General features: G+C 29.6%; 2 protein-coding genes across 2 annotated transcripts; one reads left to right on the top strand and one right to left on the bottom strand.

The window, feature by feature from the left end:
* Positions 1-16,237: 16,237 nt before the first annotated feature.
* Phum_PHUM507230 (mitochondrial 50S ribosomal protein L22, putative) lies at positions 16,238-17,079 on the bottom strand (the record flags this gene model as incomplete). Its single annotated transcript, XM_002430962.1, has 3 exons — positions 16,238-16,425; positions 16,521-16,770; positions 16,915-17,079. 3 exons carry the CDS (start codon positions 17,077-17,079, stop codon positions 16,238-16,240), a joined length of 603 nt encoding a protein of 200 aa, XP_002431007.1.
* Positions 17,080-17,957: 878 nt separating this feature from the next.
* On the top strand, positions 17,958-24,315 carry Phum_PHUM507220 (coronin, putative; the record flags this gene model as incomplete). Its single annotated transcript, XM_002430961.1, has 22 exons — positions 17,958-18,266; positions 18,353-18,542; positions 18,691-18,908; positions 18,992-19,074; positions 19,149-19,404; positions 19,475-19,618; positions 19,994-20,548; positions 20,978-20,989; positions 21,032-21,240; positions 21,487-21,598; positions 21,626-21,686; positions 21,755-22,012; positions 22,091-22,204; positions 22,298-22,468; positions 22,565-22,794; positions 22,876-23,066; positions 23,162-23,300; positions 23,387-23,593; positions 23,676-23,811; positions 23,908-24,041; positions 24,136-24,219; positions 24,307-24,315. The coding sequence occupies 22 exons, from the start codon at positions 17,958-17,960 to the stop codon at positions 24,313-24,315; spliced, it is 3,822 nt and encodes a 1,273-aa protein (XP_002431006.1).
* Between the last annotated feature and the right edge of the window lie 1,071 nt (positions 24,316-25,386).

The following is a 25,386-nucleotide window of genomic DNA, read 5'->3' as shown; positions in this document are numbered from 1 at the left end:
GATTACGTTTTTCCATAACGATTTTAAAATGATTTTAAAGTGAGTTTTAAATGGAGATTTAAATATAAGAAGAAGTGAAGGGATGCGTTACCGTTAATCGTTTCATTCGTTATTTGTTTAAATTCTAACTCCACGTTTTTTTTTTTTTCGATAGTTTTCCAGCCTGTTTTTTTTGTTTTTGTCATTCATAATTTCACGATTGTTTTGTTTTAACGTGACGTCGATTTTTTTCGTACGAAAGAAGGATCAAATCGTGACGTCAAATAATTTTTATTATTAAAACGTTTGTCGAGTAATTTCGCCATTTTTTTTTTGAAAATTTCTCCACGTTTAATTTTTGTTTGTTTGTTTGTTGTTTGTCGTGATTTCCAGTATGCACACACACACACAAAATTAATTTTTTTTTTTTTTTGGCTCTTTTCGTCGTGTTTAACGGTTTAAATAAATTCGTTAGGATTTCTTTTTTAATTTCTCTTTCACTTCCGTTTCCTTTTTTTTCGTGCAAAGGAAAAGGAAAACAAACAAATTAACAAACAAACAAACAAACAAACAAACAAACATAGTCTTTAATGTAATTTTTAAACGTTGATAATTTCACGTTTTTGCATTCATGTACGCGAAACGGTAACTTTTCATTTTTTTTCGTTTTTTTTTTGTAATTTTAACGAGAGCAAAAATTAGTTTTTGCTAAAAATAATATTAGAACGGTGTTTGCGGTCGTTAAATGCATCATCTTCTTCGAAAGTTAAAATAATATTTTAATTATGTTTTGACCCGAGTCGTAACAAAAAAAAATTTATTTATGTAAAAAAAAATTATTTTAACCAACAACGCCTGTTTGTTTGTTTGTCTATTAATGATATATTTTTTTTGTTTGTTTGTTTGTTTGTTGCTTGTCGTTTAAATGCCATTTGAAAAAAAAAAATTAAAATGATTGATTATGGAAAAAAAACGTAAAATTCAAATTTGTCTTAACTGAGACAAAATCATTTATTTACTCTTTTTGACAAGCATAACAACCGTTTGTATTAATTTTCAAAAATTTTTATTTCCACGACGGAAATTTTATTATTATTATTATTATTATTATTATCATTTTCAGGTGCGAAAGTTTCATTTCTCTTTTTCTTCTTCTTTTTAAAATTTTTTTTTAATGGCGAAAACGTCATTTAAATAAATTAATAATAATTTTTAGATTGTTTTCTTTTATCGACACGCAAAATAATTCACTTCCGGTTGTGAATAAAAAAAAAATTTTTTTTCCAATGTCGAAAAATTATTACTATTATTATTATTATCCCGTGAGAATTTTTTTTTTTTAGACTCGGTCGTATTTTTTTTTCTTTATCTTCTGCTTTTTGTTCTTCTCCTCCGAAAATAATAATAATAATAATAGTGAAAACGATTTCGGCTTTTAAAAAAAGGCGGGAAAAAAATGTTTTCTCACGCAAATCAAAAAGAAATTTTTGAAATGGTGAAAATACATCAAATATTTTTTATTTATTTCGCCGCCGAATGTTATCACACCGTTGTTATCATTGTTACCAACATAACAAAGGACAATCATTTTTTTCCGGTCATTGAGAAATGCGATACGAATTTCAAAATGGCGTTTTTTTCGGCTCGTTCGTAAAAAAAAAATTTTTATTTTTTATTTATTTTTAAGTTTCACGGGCGTTCTCGTGCCACGTTTTTTTTTCTATCTCTCACCCATTTTTTTCGCACATAATTAACTGATCGTTTTATCAATATCGTTCGATAAAATCGATTTAAAAAAAAAATTTTTTTTTTTCCTTTTACGTGTTAAAGTAAAATTATTCGTATCGGTCTATAAAAAAATGTAGATATTAAGCAACAAACGAATAAATTTAACAACCAGCACTACCACCACCACCACCATCAAAACAAAACCCTGCGTTTTATTATTATTATTATTAATATTGGAAAGCCAATTTTAAATAAAAACGTAAAACTGGCACGTTTGAAAAAAAAAAAAAATGAACTCAAGGCTGAAAAAGTAAATTTCTGAAATATATAAAATAATAATTATTCCAACAACACGTTTGTCGTTTGTACCTGCGTACCTACCTACCTACCTACCTACCACGTCACTGATTAAATCTCAAATCGATAACGCTTATCACATTATTTTATTTTATCAATCTTCGGGAATAATGTTGATTATTATTATTATTATTATTATTATTTATATGGAAATCATTATCTGTTTATGGTGAGAAATTCGCGTGGTCATAATCTCCACCCCCACCCTCTTACCCCTCTTTAAAATAATCGGTTTAAACGATATCGACGTGGATGTAGAATGATAATATGAGTCACGCGTGCGTTACAATTTCATATTTGATGATGATAAAATTTCCTTTTGTCAAGACGACAACTTAACAAAAAAAAAAAATTTAACGATATTGAAAATTTGCGTTTTATTTTTTTTTTTAAATCGATCGGGTAAAACGAAAAGAAATAATAATAATGATAATATCGTGGTAGCAAGTGTTAAAATCGCCTTTAGGTCAACCTTGTCTTTTTATTAGAAACGGTCACTTTTTTTCTCTCTCTCTCTCTCTCTCTCTCTCTCTCTCTCTCTCTCTCTCTCATTACGATAGGAAAATAATAAAAAAAAAGTCCTTGTAAAAAGTCATTAAAAAAAAAAAACCCTATCTATCTATTTATCTCCCCAGTTTAGTAACTTTTTTTTCGAAAAAATCAGGTTCGTTACCTTTAACAGGTATTATTATTATTAATAATAAATAAATAAATATTACTAACGTAGTAAAAAAAAAAAAAAAAAATAGAATTCTAATTTATTTATTGTCAAATCACGAACAAAACGTAAAAATTTTATTTATATCGACTTTACTGCGGTCGTTTGATTTACTTTTACCGGAAGTTAATTATTTATTTATTTATCTATTTATTTATTAAAAATAAAAATTCAGTGTCGTTAATAATAATAAATAACTTCCTTGCATTTTTTTTTTTAAAAAACTTTGCGCCCTAAAAAAAAAAAAAAATGAATCTGGGATAATCGAATCAAAAATTTTTTCGTTTAATTAACGTTTATTTATTTTTTATTGTTTTCTTTTTATCCCCCCCCCCTCTTTCCCCTTCCTCCTCTCCCCCTAAATCCTCAAAACGAAAAAATCGTCGTCTGCTTTTTTTTTTTTTTTTAAATTAAAACCGTTGAAATTTCTATTGTCGGGTTACAATCGTAAACATTTTGAAAAAATTCGAATTTTTAAATCTTCTCTCACTTTCCCGCCTTTTTTTTTTTTTTTTTTAATCGTTGGTATCACTGTCGATGTTTTGCTAAAAAAAAATTCAAAACCGTTCGCGAAAGTTTTTTTTTTGTTTCTCGCCACATCATTAACGGTTTTAATAATTCTAATGATTTACTACTACTGTAAATTTAAATACGGTCATAGAGTAAGAAAATTTAAAAAAAAAATTTTTTTGTTACTCTATGAAAAAAAGGTTAACGTTAATCTTTATTATTTTATTTTTTCACTTACCTCGTTCTTATTTTGAGCAAATCCGTATTGAAACAAGAAGAGAAATAAAATAATGGCGGCAGCAGTAAAAGTAATTTTTTTACCCGCCATTTTTAATCATTTTTTTTTCTTTTTATTATTATTATTACTTATTTATTTTTTTTTAGTATTATTATTATTTCGTAAGAAATAAAACGTTCATAAACATTTTACGCGTATTTTTATATATATAATTTGCCGCGAATGGCAAAAAAAAAAAAAAGGCGAAGTCACGCGTAATCAACTTTTTTTTTTTTTTTTTTGTTGTTTTTTGGATTTTTCGATTTTACATATCCTTAATTCGTTCCTGAAAATTATAAATAAAAATTTATTTCATTTCACTACTCGTTTGTTATTATTTACGGATTCACCCGTTTTTTGAGGAAAATCGGGGGCAAAAAAATCAGGTCACCGCCATGTTTGTTTTTCGTTTCGTGATTTATATCCCGTATGTTTTTTTATTCTATGGAATTTTAAAATTACGTCACGCACTCTGGGTAAATAAAAAAAATTAAATATTTTTTTGCGTTCGGGGGTATCCGTTCGTTCGGATATTTTCGAGAAAAAAAATTCGTTACTATCAAAGGTGGGCGAGTAGGTCACGTTTTTTTTTTTTTTTTTTTTTTTTTTTTTGAATTTTTAAATTTAACGGTCGAAATTTTCGAATGAAAAAATTTTCCCCGGGAAAAACAAAATAATAATAATTATTATTATTATTATTTCATTGTCTGGTTTTAAATCATTTTTTTATTGTTTGCCTAATTTTTTCACACCGTTATTATTGATTTATTGATTTATTGATTTTTTTTTTTCATCATCGCGGTCGATCGGGATTTTTTTATGATGATAATAATGATAATATAATGAGGTTAATAATTGATTTACGGTGTAAAATTATTTTCGAAGTGAGAAATAAAGAAGTAGAGAGGTAGAAAGGGGTTGAGAGAGATATAGAAAGGTAAAGAGTGATACAGAGAGGGGTAGAAAGAGATACGGAGAGGTAGAGGGATAGAGAGAAATACAGAAAGGTAGAGAGAGATACAGAGAGGTAGAGAGAGGGGTAGAGAGGTGTAAAGAGAGATACAGAAAGGTAGAGAGAGAGATACAGAGAGGTAAAGAGAGATACAGAGAGATTCAGAGAGGTAGAGAGAGGGAAGGAGAGAGAGAGAAAAAAAGAGAAAGAGAGAGAGAAAGAGTAAGAGAGAGGATTAGAGAGAAAGAGAAAGAGAGAGAGAGAGAGAAAGAGAGGAAAATTAGAAATTTATTGATTAGATTATCGTGGCAATAAATAAATGAAGTCTAATAATTTATGCTCGCCATGTTTTTTTTTTTTTTTTTAAATCAGATTAATTAAATGTCTTTTAAAAAAAAAAGGTATTAAAAATCAATAAAAGTTGTTTTTTTTCTCTCTCTCTCTCTTTAATATAAAATAAAAAGACTGTTTTTTTTCGAATTTAAAAAAATTAGAAAGTAAATAAGAAAAAAAAATAAACATAAAAAAAAAGTAAAAGAAAAAATTTTCCATTTAAACGTATTAAATTTTGTTTTTTAAAAATTCTAAAATTAAAGGAAAAAATATAGAAAATGTAATTAATTTGATTTTTTCGTCAAGTTTGTTTAAATTTAAATTTCTTGTTTAAAACATTTAAAAGACTTGAAATGCCAAATTTTTTATTAAAAAAAAATCATTTCAAATTTTTCCATTAATAAAACTTTCTACTCGTATTATTATTACGATCATTACATAATTTATCCGTTTGTTTAAAATTTTATTTTATTTATTAATAAACGTCATCAATATTAATCGTTTTAACTTTTACCACTCATAATAATAATAATAATAAGAATTTAACAACGTGGAAAAATCGATTGAGAAAAACAAACAAAAAAATTACGTAATTTAAAAAAATTTTTTTTTTTTTTGTAAATTAATCGATTTTAAATATTTTTCACTCGTTGGATTTGGATTGAAACGAAACCGGAAATGATATCGCATTTCCTTCCTATTATAAAAACAAACGCGAGGGGGGAAAAATATTATTAATTTCCGTTCGGTTTATAAATTTTATCGATGCTTTTTGGAAATTTTTATTTTAAAACCCCCCCCCCCCGCCTTAGGCGAAGGCGTTTGTCGTTGCAGTTTGTTGCAAGTTATGGTTGTTGTTGTTTACACCTGTTTTTTTTTTTTTTGTAAATTTATTTCGTCGTCGATCTGTAAATTTTATAATATTTCGATATAATTTCTCCCGTTTAATTTAATATATATGGAAATTTTCACCGGTGGTTAATAAAAAAAAAATGGCGGAAATGTCGTAACATTTAATAACTGAATATAATAATTTACACGAGGAGTCGTCGTCATTGAATTTAAATTTGACGACGACAACGACATCGTTTTCAAACTTTGTGAAAAAAATTTTTAAATAATAATAATAATAATAATAATGATAATAATGATAATAATAATGATGATAATAAAATAAAAGAAAAAATTAATCGTTTATGTAGCTCAAGGATTTAATAAAAAAAAATAAAAAAATTTATTTATTTATTGTTAACGAGTTAATTTTCAATATGTTTTTTTTTTTTAGCCTCGATTATTATTATTATTATTTTCATCGTGTCCCCCTCTTCCTAATCATTAAAAATCGTACATTTTAATGAAAATATTATTATTATTATTTTCAATCAATATAATAAAAAAAAAAAAAAAAGTTAAATAATTTAAAAATTACGAGGTTTACGAGGTTGCAACCGGTTGCAACAAGTCGATTTTTTTTTTTTTTTTTAATAATAAAACAAAAAAGAAAAATCGATTAAAATTAATTGGTATTGTTGTTATTATTATCATTATTATTAAAAAATTTTTTAGTTCATTGATTGATTAATCCAATTATGAAAAAATAATAATGACCATAAGAGAATGATAAAGAAAATGGCGTACGTTTCGCGCGCGCTATCTGGTTTTCAAAAATTGAAATTCCTTTAACGTTCGAATCATTCGTTTTTGAATTTCCCGCGTTTAAATTCTCTATGACAAAATGTTACAGGTGGGAAATGGGATGAGTGATTGTTTTAATTATTTTATTAAATAGAATAAACGAGAGTTAAAAAACTTTCGAGATTGGCGGAAATAATTTAATATCTTTTCGACGTTAAATAAATAAACGATTTGACTTTTATTTAAAAATACGAGAATGTCGTTTGTTAATAACAATAAAAATAATAATAATAATAAATTATTTAATTCTTTATGGGTTAATTATCTTGTTATTATCTAACAATCTAAAAAAAAAGTGGTAGTAGAAAAAGAAGAAGAAGAAATTTGAATTTTGTCGTTTTTTTCTAAAATTTTCATAGAGTATAATTTTAATTTTTTTTTTTTTTGTTTTTTAGCTCTATGAGAAAAAATTAAAAGAGGTTCTGCTGAATGCTGAAAATGTGCAACGTAACGAACCTAACTTTCGTAAGCAAAGTAAGTAATAATAATAATAATAATAGTAATAATAATAATCGTCACCGTCTGCTTGTAAGTGATTTAATATTTTTATTACTTTTTAAAATTAATAATTATTTTTATTTTTTAAACACGGATTTTACGTCACACTGTAAAAAAAAAGCAAACGATGATAATAATAATAATAATATATAAAATATAATAATGATATGACAATAATAATAATAATAATAATAATAAATAATCACTTTCTAACCGAATAATAATTATTAAATATTCACATATCGTGAAATTATGCGCCAATTTTTTTTTAAAATAAAAAATCGAGTTTTATTATTTATAAATTAAGTAATAATTATCATTATCATTATCATTATTATTATTATTATTAACTCGATCACTTTTACATACACCTTTATCAAACACCTTTCTCAATATTTTTTTTCTTTTTCCGAGTTTTAATTAAAATTCATCACAACTCGAATTACTTTCCCATCGATACATTTAAATTTAAATTTCGAGATTTTATCATTATTATTATTATCATTATTATTATTATTATTAATATCGTCGTCCTCGTCTCGTCGTTTACTAAAAACCTTGTCAAACGTAACAAGTATATTATAATGTTTTTTTTTTTTTTTTTTTTTATCAAAACTAGTTTGTTCCGTTATATATTTATTACGTGTGACATTTTATATTTAGGTTATTATTATTATTATCATCATTATTATTATTATTAATTTAACGAGAGTATAATGAGTCGATCGTGGGAGGATTTTACTTTTTTCGGGACTAACAAAACGATCCAGGTATTCAATTATCGGTTTGAAAAAAATAATAATAATAATAACAAACGACAATAAGGATTTAATATTGTTACGTAATAACGAAACGTTTGTTGTTTGATCGTTGTTTGTTGTTGTTTGTTGTTGTTATGTGAAATTTTTGTCGATATCGACTTCCCGTTTGTATCGATATGAGGAAACGAAAAAGAAAAAAAAAGGCAACGTTTTGTAAAAATTCTTAAAAAGAAAAGAAAAAAAAATTAATCAATTTAAAAACCGGTATAAATGTCAACGTGAGGAGAACATTAAAAATTAATTTGATTAAATTGTTATTATTATCATTATTATTTCGGGTTGTTCGCCTTTTGGTTGTTGTTTGTGTCAAGGAATCGGATAAATTTTCTACGGATTTAAAACGGATGGGAAATTACAGCGAAAAAAAGAAAAATTATCAAAAATGCATTTTTCCGTATCAAGGTTTAAGTATTAAAATAAATGATAGAAAAATATAATAATAATTTTTTTTATCGTGGAACTAGAATCGACGACGCTCTGCGGATTATTTTACTCTCGTTTTCACTAACGGAATCGATTTTTATTTTATGCCCGAAGAAAATAAAAAAAAAATTACTTTTTCCATATCGGACCGGTTTGCTGAAAATGTGCGCGCGCGCAAAAAAAAAAAATTTTTATTTATTTATTAATTAATCGAAAGTTGCGACGAATGCACACAACGGGAATTATTATTATTATTATTTTAAAAAAAAAAAAATTTTTCACGAAAACTAAAGACACGACAGGGGTGGAGTCAAGGCGAGAAAGGAGTCGGTTGGAAAACGCGTTCGGATTTCCGGTTCGTTTCAAAAAGAAAAAAAATCGAGAGAAAAAAAATTTTTTTTTTACTTTATGAAATTTAAATTTTTTTTTTCTTTTTACTCTATGAAATTAAATTTTTTTTGTTAAGGAGGTCGCGTTATCATCATTAACGGGTGCCTAATTTTATTTTTCACATTCCTAATTTGAAAAAAATTTTTATTTATTTTTTTTTTTACTCTATGAAATTAAATTTTTTTTCTTTTACTCTATGAAATTAATTTTTTTTTTGTTGAGGATGCCGCGTTTACGTCGGTCATTTTACGAGGGGGTCTAATTTTATTTTTCATATTCCTTATATATTTCGAAAAAAATTTTTTTTCTTTTTTTTTACTCTATGAAATTTAAATTTTTTTTCTTTTACTCTATGAAATTTAAATTTTTTTTCTTTTACTCTATGTAATTAAATTTTTTTTTTTTTGTTAAGAAGGCCGCGTTATCATGTCTAATTTTATTTTTCACATTCCTAATTCGAAAAAAATTTTTTAATTTTTTTTTTAATAATTATTTAAATACTTACGCCATTTTTTTTTTTTTTTTTACAAAAATTTTTTCAACTCGAAATTATTAACTCGTTTATTATTATTATTATTATTTTATCACGTATATAAATTTTTAAGGGTTAAACGGTTAATATTGAATTTTTATTATATATATTTTTTTAAAAAATTATTATTATTAATAGTTACGCAAAAAATAAAAAAAAGAAAAAAAAACAACTTTTACCACACATTGTAAATTTACAAAGAGAGAGAAAAAAAGTGAGAGAGAGAGAAAAGGTTTCATAACTTGGAAAAAGTTTTTAGAAATATAAAAAAAAAAATTACGTGCGTTTTTGTATAATCGAAACGCGTAATTTCGATTTTTTTTCGATTTAAATTTAAATTTTGATTTAAATAAACGTGGCACGTGCGAAAAAGTTGAATAGTACGACGACTCGCAAAAAATAAAAAAAATAAAGTGCGTGAGTGCGTGAGTTAGTATCACAAGAAAAACACGGCGGTGATTTTGTATTTTTCCCCCCAGGTTTTCGTCCCCCCAAAAAAAAAATTTAAAAAATTTTTAAAAACTTTTAATCGCACAAAAATTTTTTTACGAATTTTACCGAATTTTTTTTTTTTTTTTTTTAAACACTGCGTTTTTCACCACATTTACACGTTTCCGTTACAAACAAACGAACAAACGAACAAACAAGAAAAAAGTGAAAAAAAAAAAAAAAAAGTTTACAATCGACCAGAATGTACCGCCGACGAATACCTACGGTGAACGGGTACCACAAGAGAGATAGATAACGCGGAGAGTACTTGAATTTCACTTTGGTCCCCTCCACAATCGACAAATATTAATAATAATAATGATAATGATGATAATAATGTCGTTTACGACGGTTTTTCTTTAATTTTTTTTTTAAATATTATCCTTGTTTCCTTCCTCCCCCTCCCCTCCTTTCCTCCCTTCCTTCCTTCCTTCTCCTCATGAATTTTTTTGAATTTCCCGCCGCTGACGCTGCTGCCACGGATAACGTTCGAGTTATTATTATTATTATTTACAATAATTAATGACCGTTTGGATAATTCGTAAATGTCAGTTACGGTGACGTCATTTAAATTTTGTTCAATAAACAATTAAATCGGGGGAGAATCTCGGGGGGGGGGTGGTACTTACACGACAGTACGACAGAATTTCTAGAACATTCTTGTAAATGCTAAGAATTAAAGAGAAATTAATCATTATTTAACGATTAAGTTTGTTGAACTCGTTTTTTTTTAGAAAGTACAGCAGTTTTTTTTTTGCCGCAAAAAGTACTGAAAAAGTTTACAAAGGAGGAAGGCCGTGATTTTGAAATAATAATAATTATTCTATTGACACGTCTATTTACTTTTTAAAAACGATTCTCGGCCGATTAAAAAAAAAAATTTTTCTTTTATTTTTTTGGCGGTTAAAAAATCTCCGCAAAATTCATTAAATTTGACTGTCGGACGAGAATTTCCGGGGGGAAGGGGGGAAAGGGGAGAATGGGGAGAATGCGAATTAAGGAAGCCGCAAGGTAATAAAATTAACGGCGAGTGAAAATAAATTATCGGTGTAAACGTATGGTGAACTGTTGAAAAAAAAAAAAAAAAAAAAATTAATAATGGTCATAACTATTTTAATTTTTCTATCTCTCTATCTCTCTCTCTCGTGCACTTCGAATCTTTCGAAAAAAAATGTCGGACGACGTATGATGGTCAGGTTTTTAAGGGGGACTAATTATTATTATTTTTTTTTTGAAGGTATAACGTCACGAAACGTTCGATAATTGTAAATAATTTTATAGGGAGACGACGATTGACATCAATGTACGCTTGTCAAAATATATAATTTTTTTTTTTTTTTTTTTTTTTTACTCTCTTGTCTAATTAGTTTCATATTAATGTTTGAATTGTGTAATTCAATCTCTCTCTCTCTCTCTCTCTCTCTCTCTCTCTCGCTCTCTCTCTGTGTGTATTTGTGCGTGCGAGTGTGTGTGTGTCTGGCCTTTCCCCCCCTGGGGGGGTATCTCTTTCTCCCCCCCCCCCCCTCTCCCCCCCTGGGGGTATGACTCTCTGCCTCTCTCTGTGTGTATGACTTTCTGCCTCTCACTGTGTGTGTGCGTGTGTGCCTCTATCTCTCTTTTTCTGTATTTTCGTCTCTCTCTCTTTCTCTCCTCTTTCTTTTTCTCTGTTTGTGCACCTCTCTTTTTTTTTCTCTGTCTGCATCTCTCTCTCTCTCTCTTTCTCTCTCTTTCTCTGTTTGCATCTCTCTCTCTGTCTTTTTGCCTGTGTATCTCTCTCTCTTTGTCTTTTTTTCTTTCTCCCTCTTATTCTCACAAACAAACCCATGTACTCGTACCTTACAATATTTATTCCCAACAATCAAAGAATTTAAATATTCACTTCATTTTTTAAATTATTATCATTATCATTATTATTATTATTATTATTATCAATTTTTTTTATTAAAAAATTACAAATGTCGAAAAGAAAGGGTTAAAATCTTAGAGAGAAAGCTGTCGAAATTAAAAGAACGTTTATTGAATTGACAATTGGATTGAATCGGATCGGACAAAGATAAACATGAATGAAAAGATGAAAAAGAAGAAGAAAATTAATAGGATGACGAAAAAGAGAAAATGATGATAATGATGATGATGATGCCACGTTAAACGAATCGTTTGAAAAAAAATTTTCTTTTCAAGTTTTGATGGGTTGACATTATCGAAAATCATTTCAAATTAATAGAATAAAAAGAAAAAGGAAAAGAAAAAAAATTTTCATACCCTTTATAATATAAAAGATGATTGCAAAAAAAAAAGAATGAAAGTCTCAAGAGAGAGAGAGACAGAGAAAGAGAGAGAGAGAGAGATAATAATGGTACAGAAAACGGTCAAAATCGTAAACAAACAATAACAACAACAACCATCCAATTATTATCATTATTCGTACGAACGTGCGAGTAAAAATGCGTAAAATTAAAAAACCTCCGAACGATTTTCACTTCCTCTATTTACTTAAAATTATTATCATTATTATTATCATCATCATTATCATTTGCAAACCGTTAAATGCGACAATGACGTCATAACAAACGAACAATCCGGTTGTTGTTGTTGTTCACAAATACAAAAAGTAAAAAAAAAAAATTTACAAATAAAGCACAAGTAATTTTAAATTTTTTTTTGTCCCTTTTCGGTTAGGAGGGGGGGGGTACGTAAAACAGAGGGGGAGGGACAAAGGTCAAAGGTTACGAATCAAATAAATTTTTTTTTTTTTTAACGGAACGTGTCGTTCGTTCCATAAATTTTTTCTTTCCCAAATCGAAATCGTATCACCGAAACGAAATTTTTTTTTTTTATACTCCCCTTTTTTTTTTTTAACGTGACTCTAACAAAGTCTAAAACCACGTCTTGTCGTGTCAAAATAAAAAAAAACGTTTAAAACCTTTTTTTTTTATTTCTGTCTCAAAAACGAAAGACAACCGACCGCCTTTTCGTCAAACGAGTCATTTTTTAATAAGAAAAAAAAATGAAAGTTTATTGTCTGATTATTATTATTATTACGGTCAAGAGAAACATTAATAATAATAATAATTTGTTAAGTACATGAAAATGTTTCATTAAATTTAATTAATAATTTCTACGTAATGGATTATTAATAATAATAATAATAATAATAATGTTGATGACGAAAGATTTACATAAAAATCAAAGGGGAAAAATTTATTATTATTATTATTATTTTTGTATAGTCGTCGCGCATCTGGTTTAACCCGAAAATTATAAATAAAAAAATTCGTGACTTACCGTATTCGAAACGTGATTTAATAATAATAATAATAATAATAATAATAATAATAATAATAATAACGGTGATAATAATGATAAGAAAGAAAAAAAAAGATCAAAAGTGACACTGCCGGGAATTTTAATGACCTTTTTGCTGAGGTTATATTTGCAATAATTCATATTTTTTTATGAGTATCTGATTGAAAAGTTAATGCTATGCTGGAAGAGAAAAGAAAGAGAGAGAGAGAAAGAAACAAGGAAAAGAAAGAGAGAGAGGGGGGATAGGGGAAGGTGGGAGGATAAAAGTTGAAGAAGAAAATTTTTCCTTGAAATTTAGGTGGTGTCAAAAATTTTTTTAAAAAAAACCTGGCAGCCTTTTTCGATTTTTTTTTTATTTTTCGATAAATTACGAATGAGTTCACACACGTTCTGGAACGTTCTGGAAAAATTTAATAATAATAATAATTATAATTATAATGATAATTATAGGAAGCAAATTGTAAAAACGATGTTGATTTTTTTAAGCGAAAAAAAATTTGTTTTTAATTATAAATTAATTGATTTTATGATGACGTCATTAAAATGACGACGACAGCGACGACGACTACAACAACACAATACAAAAAAAAAGGGGGGGGCAAAGGTACGATATTAAATAAATTTAATTTTCTCTCTCTATATATATATAATTACGACGAAAGGGACGTAAGGGTCGTCGTTTTTTTTTATCAATTGAATTTTTTTTTTTTTTTTTTAAAGTCACTCATTAAAATTTTACGAAGGTTACAATCACGTAATAAATCATTATTATTATTATTATTAAGTTTCGGACAATAAAAGAAAGAAAACAATTCGTAACAATCAATAACAATTTTAATTTTATTCGGGTCAATAACTAGTCTCCGAACGATTGTTAAAAAAAAATGTACCCTTTAAAATGCAATTGTTTGTTTTCTGTTTTGTCGCTTTTATGCAATCGTTTGTAAGTACACCCACAAACACACGCATAGAGACAGACAGAGAGAGAGAGAGAGAGAAAAAGATTCACACACACACAGAAAGAGAGATAGAGACACAGACACAAATTCGCAAACAGACACACGCACAGAGGGCAGAAATACAAAGACACACAGGCACACAAACAATATAATAGAGAGAGAGAGAAAGAGAGAAAAAGAGAAAGATACACACACACACAAGCAGAAATAGAGAGTTAGAGAAGGACACAGACACACAAACACACAAACAGAGAGGGCTGAAATAGAGAGAGAGAGACACAGGTGCACAAACACACACACAAAGGGAAAAATAGAGAGAGACAGAGAGAAAGATTCACACACACACACACAAAGGCAGAAATAGAGAGAGAAAGATACAGATACACAAACATTATAATGGAGAGAAACAGAGAGAGAGAGAGAGAGAGAGAGACGCAGGTACACAAGCATTGTAAAGGAGAGAAATAGAGAGAGAGAGAGAGAGACAGGTACACACTCAAATATTATTTATTAAATTTTACTCGATTTAAACTGATTCGGAAATTTTTTTTATTTTTTTTTTAATAACAAAAAAACCATAGAATAAAAAATGTCGAATTGTCGCGTAACGTAAAATTAAATTTCGAATGAAAAAAAAATTTTTTTATTAATTATTTATTATTGTTAATAATTTATTTTTAATGACATTGACGAAAAAAACAGTTTAACATTATTTATTTATTTATTAAACTATTTATTAAAATAAGTAAGGAATATAAAATTAAATAAATTCACACGAATTAAAAATATAGACGTAATATTTAACAAAAAAATATTTTTTTCGACCGCAATCGAACGTGACCGTATCGATATTTCTTACTCTATGAATTTTTTAAATATTTTAAACGTAATACTAGTTTTATCACGGTTATAATTATTTTCCTTATTATTATTATTAATATTACCCTCGTCGTCGTTGTTATTATCATTATTATTATCGGGTTTGCAACGCACGAAGTGTGAAAAAAAAAAAAAAAAGAAAAACTTTATATTTATGCGACAATTGTTTTCCAGCGCGTGTTTAATTGGAGCATTGATTTAACCGTCAATTTTTTTTTTTTGATAAAATTAGGTCAGTTTTGTTTTTGCGGTAAAAAAAAAAAAAAAAAAATCGAACGAATGCGGTCCGTTAAAAAATTTATTATTATTATTATTATTATTATGATCGACATTATTTTTCAAAAGTTTTCTTTTCGAACTTCTTAGAAGTTTTTCCGAGTATGTAGGGGTAAAACGAAAAAAAAACAAAAAAATTAAACAAACAATTCGTTATTATTATTATCATCATCATCATCGATATTATTACACTCTGATAACTTTCACGCGGTAAATAATTACTCGTTTCGATACGTAATAATAAATTATTATAATTGTTTTGACATATATATATATATATTATTACAATTTTTTCTTGACGATCGAATATCGCGTAATAATAATAATGTTAAGCGTTACGCGCGATCGACATCTTTAAATTTTTTTTTGGGTTTTTTATCTCTATGACTTTCGTACACGTTCGTAAAAAAAAAAAGCGCAAAAGCGCGCGTAAAAAAAACAACAAAGTTCGTCCGTTACGTTTTTTTGTGTGTGTAAAAGAAAAATCCGATATTTTCGTTTTTCCACGAAACATTCAAACGTAATTATCATTATTATTATTATTAGTATTAGTATTATTATTATTATTAATATTTTCGGTCGAACGAATACATTTTTTTCTCACCGGATGATTTTTAAAAAAAAAAAATTTCTCGTCGTGAAAACGAGTTCATTATGTCAAATCGATGTATATTTACGTAACATATGAAATACTTGAAAGGACAGGGCGTTCACAAGCAAAAGAGAGAAAAAAAAAAAAAAAAAAAACGATTCTAACGTTACAACTTTAAGATCGATAGTATTTTATATAATTAAATTAAATATTCAAGGTTTTTTTTATTTTAGTACAAATTATAACGTTTAATTTATTTTTATATATATATATATATATAAATTGAGTTGAAGTCATAATAATTAATTATCTCACGTTTTTTTTAGCCTCTGGGATAAATAAATTTCTTTCCCCCTTATTTTTCTACTCGAAAACACACATTTAACAAAATGGCTTCCTTTTTTTTTTGTTTCAATAATTTAACAATGTTTAATTTAATTAAATGTTTTCTGTTTGTATTGATATAATATTTAAGATGGATGTCATTTGTAAGATGATGACATATTGTTGTTAAAAATGAATTTTATAGAGATTGGAGAACGCTCCTGTTTCTGTATTTATTAAGCCATTCCGCTAACATTTCTTCTCCAGATTTTTCCTTTCTGAAGTAATAATAATCTTTTGGTGGTTTCCCTTCTTCCAATGTCAAAAAATAATGAGAATATCTGTATCTTATGACAGACATTCTACCTCTTGCATGCCTTTTTAAACCTAAAATGGTAAATCATGATTAATTATTGAAATTTTAACGATGCAAATTATTATGTTCGATTACAATGTTTTAGAAAAATTAATATTGTTGATACCTTTTATTATTAAGCCCCTTCCTACGAAACTTTCAGATACCCATAAATTACTTTTAAATTCTACATTATGCTCTTTGACTGCAAGAGATTGAGCTTCTAAAATTGCTTGTTGAACTATTACTGCACCTTTTTTATTTATGAATTGTAATTGTTTTACAGCTTCGTCAACTGTCATTCCTCTGACCAAGCATGCAATGTACCATAATTTTTTAGGTGAATATTTAACATTTTCTTTACAATGGCAAATGTACTGAAAATTATAAATAACAATTAGTCTGTGTTTACACTTAAAAAGTATTGTTAATAAATTCCTTTATTGTATCACAAAACATTTTAGTAGGCTTACTATATTATTTGAATTATGAAAATTTAATAATAAAAGTAACTACTTTACCGCTGGTCTCGGTGGTTCGCCTGGCTCTTGCGGAGGATAAATTTTTTCGTTAAGTTCAAGCCATTTTAATGAATTAGCAGAACTTGTATGAAAGAAAGTGCCAGAGGTGAAAACGTTCGGTTTTAAAAAACGACATAAATTATTAATTAACGATTTTCCCAACATGTTTTGAAAATTAATTCATAATAAAGTATACAGCAGATTACAATGAAAGCAATGCCTCCAAGATGTAATCAAGATTATAAATAACGTAGATTTTGAGTTAGGATAATTATTTTAAAAAAAAAAAAAATAGCGGGAATATAATAATTTGCAATTTCTTATTGAGAAATATAAATTTTGCTTTATTGAATTCAACTTTTTGTGCAAATATTCCATTTTGATTTAATTTGGGGAAAGAAAAAAAATAATTACGGAGGCTTTGTTTTTAGATTGTGTAATTCCGACATTTTTGTATTTTGTAAGGACGCTAACTGGAGAAAACTATTTATAATATTGAACGTGAGTAAAACTGTGATTATATTTATCGTGATTTAACTTTGCCAAAACTTTATTTCTTCATTAATTATTTTTTTTCCCAGGCCAAGTTGATTATAGTGACATAAAAATTGTCAATCCGTTAGAAGTTCCTTTACCGGATATTTAAACCGCGTTATTTTTGTTGGATTTTTTTATGACCAATGAAACTGGCCCACCCTAGCTTTAACGTAGTTATAGGTTTGTTGCAAATAATATATATGTAGTTGTCATCGTAACATCGAATCAAGTAGTTCGCGTAAAAATTTGAAATCAGGTCAAATTGAACCTTTCTGTTTTGCCTACTAACAAACAATAATAATAATAATAAATTACTTAATCGAGTGGTTCTTATTTCATTTTTTTTTTTTTTTTTTCTTAGAAAACAATAACGTAAGAAATTTTTTTTTTTTTTTTTGTAAACAAAAAAATCTTTTTTAGATTGCTTAATGACAAGAAAGAGGAGAAGAAAAAGATAAATACTAATCCTGCATACAGTTTAATACAGGAAAGTATTATTGTTCATCATGGCTTGGAGATTCAAGGCTTCTAAGTATAAAAATGCAGTTCCAGTTGTTCCAAAACCGGAAAGTTGTGTCAGGGATCTCACGATTGGTTCTTATCAAACCTATGGTCACAATATCGCAGCAAGCGCAGCATTTATGGCATTGAATGTTGGACAAAATGGTAGTAATTTGGCAGTACTGCAGATAGATGATTGCGGAAGGAAAGGAAAAGATATGGCACTACTTCATGCTCATTCTGATACCGTCACCGATATGAACTTTAGTCCATTTCATGACGGTTTGCTCGCTACAGGCTCTCAAGATTGCTTAGTAATTTTTTTAAAAAATTTAATTAAGTAATGTATTATTCTCCATTGACCATTTGGTAAAAATAATATTTTTTTTTTAAATTTCAGGTCAAGGTATGGCATATACCAGCTAATGGTTTGAAAGTTAGTATGACCGATCCGGAATGCGTACTATATTCTAAAACTCAAAGACGAGTAGAAACGGTTTTATTTCATCCGACTGCTGATTGCCTTTTGTCCACCAGTTCATTTACAGTTTTAAATTTATGGGACATTACATCTCAACAAACTGTTTATAGTGAGTAATTTTTCAATTAAAATTAATGAAATTATAATAGAAATGAGTTTGAATGTGGTGAATGATGATCATCTTGAACCTTGCACTCTATCGATCAAGGTTTATCTAAAAAAATTTAATTAATTTTTTTTTTTCTTTTTAATTAAAGGTAATGCTGATGACCATTCTGAAGTAATCCAATGTGTTAATTGGAAAAGTACAGGAGACCTTGTAGCGACAACTTGCAAAGACAAACAACTTAGAGTATTAGATTGTAGACAAAATAAAGCTGTGATTCATGAATTATCTAGTCATCAGGGAATTAAAGATTCTAGGGTTGTGTGGCTTAATGATGGTAATCGTTTGTTGACAACCGGTTTTAACGCGGTAAAGGAATTTTTTTTTATATATTTCGTACCTAGAAATATTTTTACATGGATTTGTATAAACGTTGAAATTTTTACGTACAGGCTCGCCAGAGAGAAGTTTGTATAAGAGATATCCGTAAACCGAACGAAATAGAAAAAAGTTTGGAGTTGGACTGTTCGACCGGGTGAGAATAACTTCCTTTTTTTCATCCCCTACGTTTTATCAAACCGATTAGTAACCATCCGTTTACTTTTTCAGCATTCTCCTTCCGTTGTACGACCCGGATACAAGTATGCTTTTTTTGGCCGGAAAAGGAGATACGTCCATAATTTACATGGAAGTGACCAATCGCGATCCATATTTGATCGAAGGTTTGAAACACAACGGTGAACAAACGAAAGGAGCATGCCTCGTTCCCAAGAGAGCTTTAAACGTCATGCAGGGAGAAGTGAACAGAGTTTTGCAATTGACGAGTTCGATGGTCATACCTATAATGTATCAAGTTCCCAGAAAGGTACGACTGATAAATATTTACTAAAATTAAAAATTATATTTTACCGAGAAAATTTTTGTAAAATTTTCAGACGTACAGAGATTTTCACGCGGATTTATATCCCGATACCGCTGGCTGTGTTAGTGATCTCACCGTGACCGAATGGCTCAATGGTAAAAATTCGGTCGTTCCAAAAATAAGTTTGGATCCTTCTAAAAAGGAAAATGAGAATAAGGTAAAAAAAAAAAAAATCAATTTGAAATTCAAATCCCCCCTCCCCCCAACGTGTAAAAACATCCCCTAATTGAAAGGGTTGTAAAAAAAAAAAAAAAAAGTTGCTATCGTACATAATAATAATAATAATAATAATTTAAGTTTATTAACCGTAGTTGATAAGAGGGAATGTTTTAATCTCATTGGATTGTCAAAAAAAAAAAAAAATTTTTTTTATTTTTATAATGATATGCCGCGAGCAGCTTTAACTAAAACCAAAATAATTTCAAAATGAACGCTTTAACTAAATAATAATAATAATAATAATAACGATTAATGTCTGCTAATGAATTTATCATTTAAAATGGAAAATATCGCTTGTTAAAATTTTTAACAGGTCTTGCATAGGGGATCTTTGCAAGAGCTTTGTGCGGAAATCGGAAAAAAAAAACAAATTAAAAATGATATGATTGTCGTAAGTGAGAGTGAAAAAACGGATACAACGTGTAGAGATTTGGGAAAAAGCGTCATGAGCGAAACCCAAGATTTATGCGGGAAAAAAAATTCGAATAGCGTTTCCAAATCTTTTGGCAATGGTACGTTCGAAACGGAGGCGAACGGAGAACCGGATCACGATTCGAACGACGGCGAAGAGGGGAAAAAGGAAAAATCCAAAGAATTTGACGATTCGACCACGATGGAAATCCTTCCACCGAAACCCATGCCGAGAAGTTCTAGATCTAATTCGATAGACGTCTATTCGTTCGAAGATCGTCCCATAGCCAAACCGAGAACTCATAAAAACTCGCTCGAATCGTCGCAAAGCGTCATTTTGGAAACGCCATATAAAAAATTAGAATCCGAAGATGATTTAAATATATTAATAGAAAGAGCTCAAACGTGCGTTATACAAAGCGTCAATCCGCTTATGCCCATATCCGGTGGTTATAAGGTTAGAAATTAAATGGAAACCGAACCGTCATTTGATGTAGTAGTTTAAATGTTCTTCCTTTTTTTTTGTTTTTGTTTCTTTTAATTTTCATTCGTTCCACGTTCCAAAAACATCATTAACGTTTTTTTTAATAAACTAAACCGGAAATGGTGTTCTATGGTAATGGGTTGCTCAAACCTGAGTTTAACGTTTTATGTTTAATGGAAAGGTTTTATACCAGGTCACACCAAACCTTTTCTCACATCAATAAATCTTATGTTACCCTGATATATTAAAAATTTTTCGAAATCGGTTTCGAAAAAGGTTTTTTCCTTTGTAGATCAATGCATGCAATGATAGTATATATATTTTTTGTATTTTTTTTTTTTAGGTGTGAATATCTTTTTATTTTTCACGTTGTATTTTAATTATTATTATTAATGATATCAGGTGCAGCAGGAGGTTTGAAAATAATAACGTTTTTTTTTTTTTTTAAATTTTTAGCCTCGCTTGGGACCAAAACCATTCACGCCGCCTAAATTACACACGATGACGAGCACTGAAAAAATGCCACCGTCAGAACCGAATTTTCAAAATAAAGAATCCTCCACTCCGTCATCGTTTATTACGAAAAACAAAGAAATAAATTTTAAAAAGGATTCATCGGGAACGGACGTTCCGAAAAAAGATTTGGTCGAAAACGATGATGCCGGGTTCGCGGGAGATTTGGGAAACGCGAGCGATTATGAAAAATTACCCGCGTACGAAAGCGGGTTGAACGATTTGCAAAAAATAACTCAAAACGATAAAATATATAAGAAAAACGACATTGATAAATTATGCAGCAAAGGAAACAACGATTTGAATTTCACGCACCACGAGAAAATAGAAAACGAAATAGAGAAACCGTTATTGAAAAAAGTTCAAAACGTCGAAGAAGTGATAACCGAAAAGGTGAGCAATAACGAAGATGAAAATTTTACGCCGAGAACTCCGAGCATGGCGGAAAGGAGAAAATTATTCGAAACGGGAAGGAATAATCATTTGGAGGAGAAAGAAATGCTCGACGGGGTAATCGTCAATTCGAAATCTTCCGAGTGTTTGAAAGATGAGGGAAATTCATTCGAAAGAGGTTCGGGACAAAGGAATTCCATCGCAGGTAGGGTTGTAAATTTAACGAGGGGTTGTTTTAAAATTTTTACGACAAATTTCGGTTTGAAATTATAGAGCGAAGAAGGATTTACGAAAATCGAACCATTTCAACTCAGGATCAACCTGTTGCTCAGGATCGAATACCTCAATCGCCTCTTCACCGCAGAAATTCTTTAAAGGCGAAAAATGAAGAACCCAAAGAGGAACAACAACAACAACAAGTAAATCGGAGAATGACAGTTGGCGGACCAATCAAATCATCGGAAATAATTAGTGATAAAAAAAATTCTGGAATTTCCACGCCCACGCCGAAACGTACCTCGACCGTTTTCGGTATTATTATAATAATAATAATAACTAAAAGTAAAAGCAAAAAAAAATTTTTTTTTAATGATGATTTGATGGTTTTAGGTCGCGTTTCTAAATTTAGACACTTGAAAGGGACTCCAATGCACAAATCGACATTCATTGAAAATATAAGAAACGTGAGCCGGCAAATATCCGGAGAATGCGATGGTTTTCACGGTAAAATTTTTGAAATTTTCCTTTTTTTTTTTTTTTTTTTTTAAATCATGCGAATGTGAGGCTAACTCATTCCACAAAAAAAAAAATTTTCAGCCAATTGCGAAAGAGTCGCCGTACCTCAAAGCGGTCCCGGTGGAAAAATAGCAGTTTTCGAGTTATCGAAAACGGGTCGACTTCCGGATATAGTCACTCCGACTCTCGTACACGGAACGACGGTCATGGATTTTTGTTGGGATAATTTCAATAACAGGAAATTGGCCGCGGGTGAGTTGATTTTTTTTTTTTTTTTAAAAAGGTTCGAGATATCGAACGATTCGATAAATTTAATTTTTTAATTTTTTTTTTTTTTTGTCCCGGTAGCTGGAGATGATGGTTTGGTTCGATTTTGGATAATACCGGAAGGTGGTTTAAACGAATCTACAAACGAACCGAATCAAATATTAGAATCGCATTCGGATAAAATTTACTGCATAAAATTTCATCCCCTCGCGAAAGACGTGCTGGCCACAGCTTCATACGATTTGACAATAAAAATTTGGAATTTGGATTCAATGGAGGAGAAAATTTGTTTGATTGGACACACGGATCAGGTGATTATGAGATCATTTGCGCCTTTTTTTTTTTTGTTGCGATTTTGGACGACGCGTCATTTTATTGTTTTCTTCCATTAGATATTTTGTTTATCCTGGTCGCCGTGTGGAAAATATTTAGCGAGCGCATGCAAAGACGGTTTGATACGAATATACGAACCGCGTTCGAAATCGGAACCCATAAGAGAAGGAAAAGGTCCCGTGGGAACGAGGGGAGCTCGTTTGGTTTGGGCTTTGGATGGAGCTTTTATCGTCGTCATGGGATTCGATAAGTACGTTTTTTTTTTTTTCAAATTCGTTGTATATTAAAGTTTCATATAAATTTACCGTTTAATTATTATTATTATTTTTCTCTAAAAAAAAAAAGGGTTTCAGAACGTCAGATAATGGTTTTTAAATCATCGGATTTGAGTAATCCTTTAACAACTGTCGGTATCGATGTTTCCCCAGCGATTTTAATGCCTTTTTACGATGAAGATAGTTCGACGCTTTTCCTAACGGGACGCGTAAGTTTGGCAACCGCGGTGATGACTTTGTAATTATACAAAACAAAGGACAAAAAGGTAAATGGATGGTATTTTAATTTCGACAGGGTGACTCCACGATATACACGTTCGAAGTGACAGAAGAGCAACCGTACGTTTGCCCATTGTCTCACCATCGTTGTGCCAGCCTTCATCAGGGTCTTAGTTTTCTTAATAAAAAAATATGCGACGTGGCATCCGTGGAATTTGCACGTGCTCTACGTCTCAGCAACAATACCATTGAGCCTTTGAGTTTTACAGTACCGAGAATTAAAGTGAGTGAAAGGACACAAAAAAAAAATTTTCTTCATTTTTTTGGATTTTCCACCGATTGATGTGATTTATTTTTAATTTCAGAGCGAATTATTTCAAGACGATTTATTTCCGCCGACGAAAATCACATGGGAACCCACGATGACGAGTTACGAATGGTTCGATGGAGGAAACAAACAAGCGAAAAGGATAAGTCTCAAACCTCCGAACATGGAATCACGTACGTATTATCCTCTCTCTCTCTCTCTCTCTTTCTAATGAGGGGGTTTTCGAAGGTTCGATTTTAATATCGTCATCATCATTATCATCATTGCAGTTTCTTCCATGTCGTCCGGTGATAAGAGCGTGGGAAAAAATACGTCACAAATAAATTATTCTTCTTCTCCTCAGTCTGTCTATAATAAATTTCATCCGGAGTTTCAGGAACACATAAAAAGCAAACAAGATCAGGTAAATTTTTGGCGGAGGGGCGGGGAAAAAAGGAGTAGGAGGAGTTAAAAGGAGGAGTTTTGTTTTATATTAAAATTTTTTAATTTAATTTCAGATACAGAAAGCCGTGAGCAACAGAATGGAAATTAATTTATCTTTGGAACAAGATAACATGGAAGGCGTCGACGAAAACGAATGGGTAAAGAAAGAAAAACGAATTTTCCAACAGCGATTTTACTTCCTTTATAATTTTAAGATATATTATTCATTTTATTTGTATTTACAGAACGAATGAATTTTGCTGTCGGAAAATAAGTGCAACTTAATCTCGCATTCATCATCATCATCATCATCGTCGTCTTGAGTATCAGTGTAATTTTTCCATCGCAAACGAGGGGGGGGGGAGGAAACCGAAAAAAAAAAAAAAAAAAAAAAAAAGAATGACATCGGCCGAAATTTTCCATAATGTCGTCAATCAAACTACGCTCAGAAGATGATTAAAAGGTACTCGACTAGGTAGGTAGGTACATAGGTACGAGAGGGTGACACAAAGCGAAAGAGATTCCGATTTTTTCCGTCGTCTCTTTCGAACGTGAATATCGCGGACGACGCGGCAACATGGCAAACGTGACCTTGAAATGAGGTTTTTATTTATTTTTGTTTGTGACGTCATTGTGTTGTTATACATACACGTATTTTACGAAAGGAAGTTTAAAACAGGCCGCGCACACACACACACATAAGCGAAACGCGGTTTTTTATGAATGAACGAGGGAGGGGGAAGGGAGGAAGAGGGGGGGGAAACATTTTTAGTAGTTTATTTATTTCTAGTCTGATTTCAACGTACTCTAATGATAATGATGCATTGCGCGTTTAACGAGGAAATGTATTCACTTAATTATTATTATTATTATTATTGTGGTGATTGAAGGTGCTGCGGCTGCTACCACGACAATTATTTTTTATTTTTACTCGGCGTCCGTCACACGAGGATTTTCGTGCCGGAAATAAATCAACGACGACAAATTTTATCGATTTATTTTTTTTTTCTAATAAGAAGAAGATGATGGGAGAATTGAGGAGGAAGGGGAAGAGAGAGAGGGAGGGGGATTTTTTTGGGGGCTCATTATAAGGAGGACCATTTGTTAGTACGTATTTATTGGAACAGTTCGGTCCGAACGTATACATAACGTAATTTATTAGCAGGATCGATGTTATTATCATCATCATCATTATTATTAACTCTAACACGTTTGTTGAGTATAATCGATGACGATAAGACAATTTTTTTTGGGGGGGGAGGGGGTCGTTCAAGTCAGAAAATATTAAAATTCGGTCATTTTTCTTTCTTTTTCTTTCGCTTTAA

This window comes from Pediculus humanus, genomic scaffold (genome assembly GCF_000006295.1).
Source record: "Pediculus humanus corporis 1103172108278 genomic scaffold, whole genome shotgun sequence".
In the NCBI taxonomy this organism is placed as follows: Eukaryota; Metazoa; Arthropoda; class Insecta; order Psocodea; family Pediculidae; genus Pediculus; species Pediculus humanus.
Note: the sequence above shows the minus strand (reverse complement) of the source record. Positions and strands in the feature narration are given on the sequence as shown.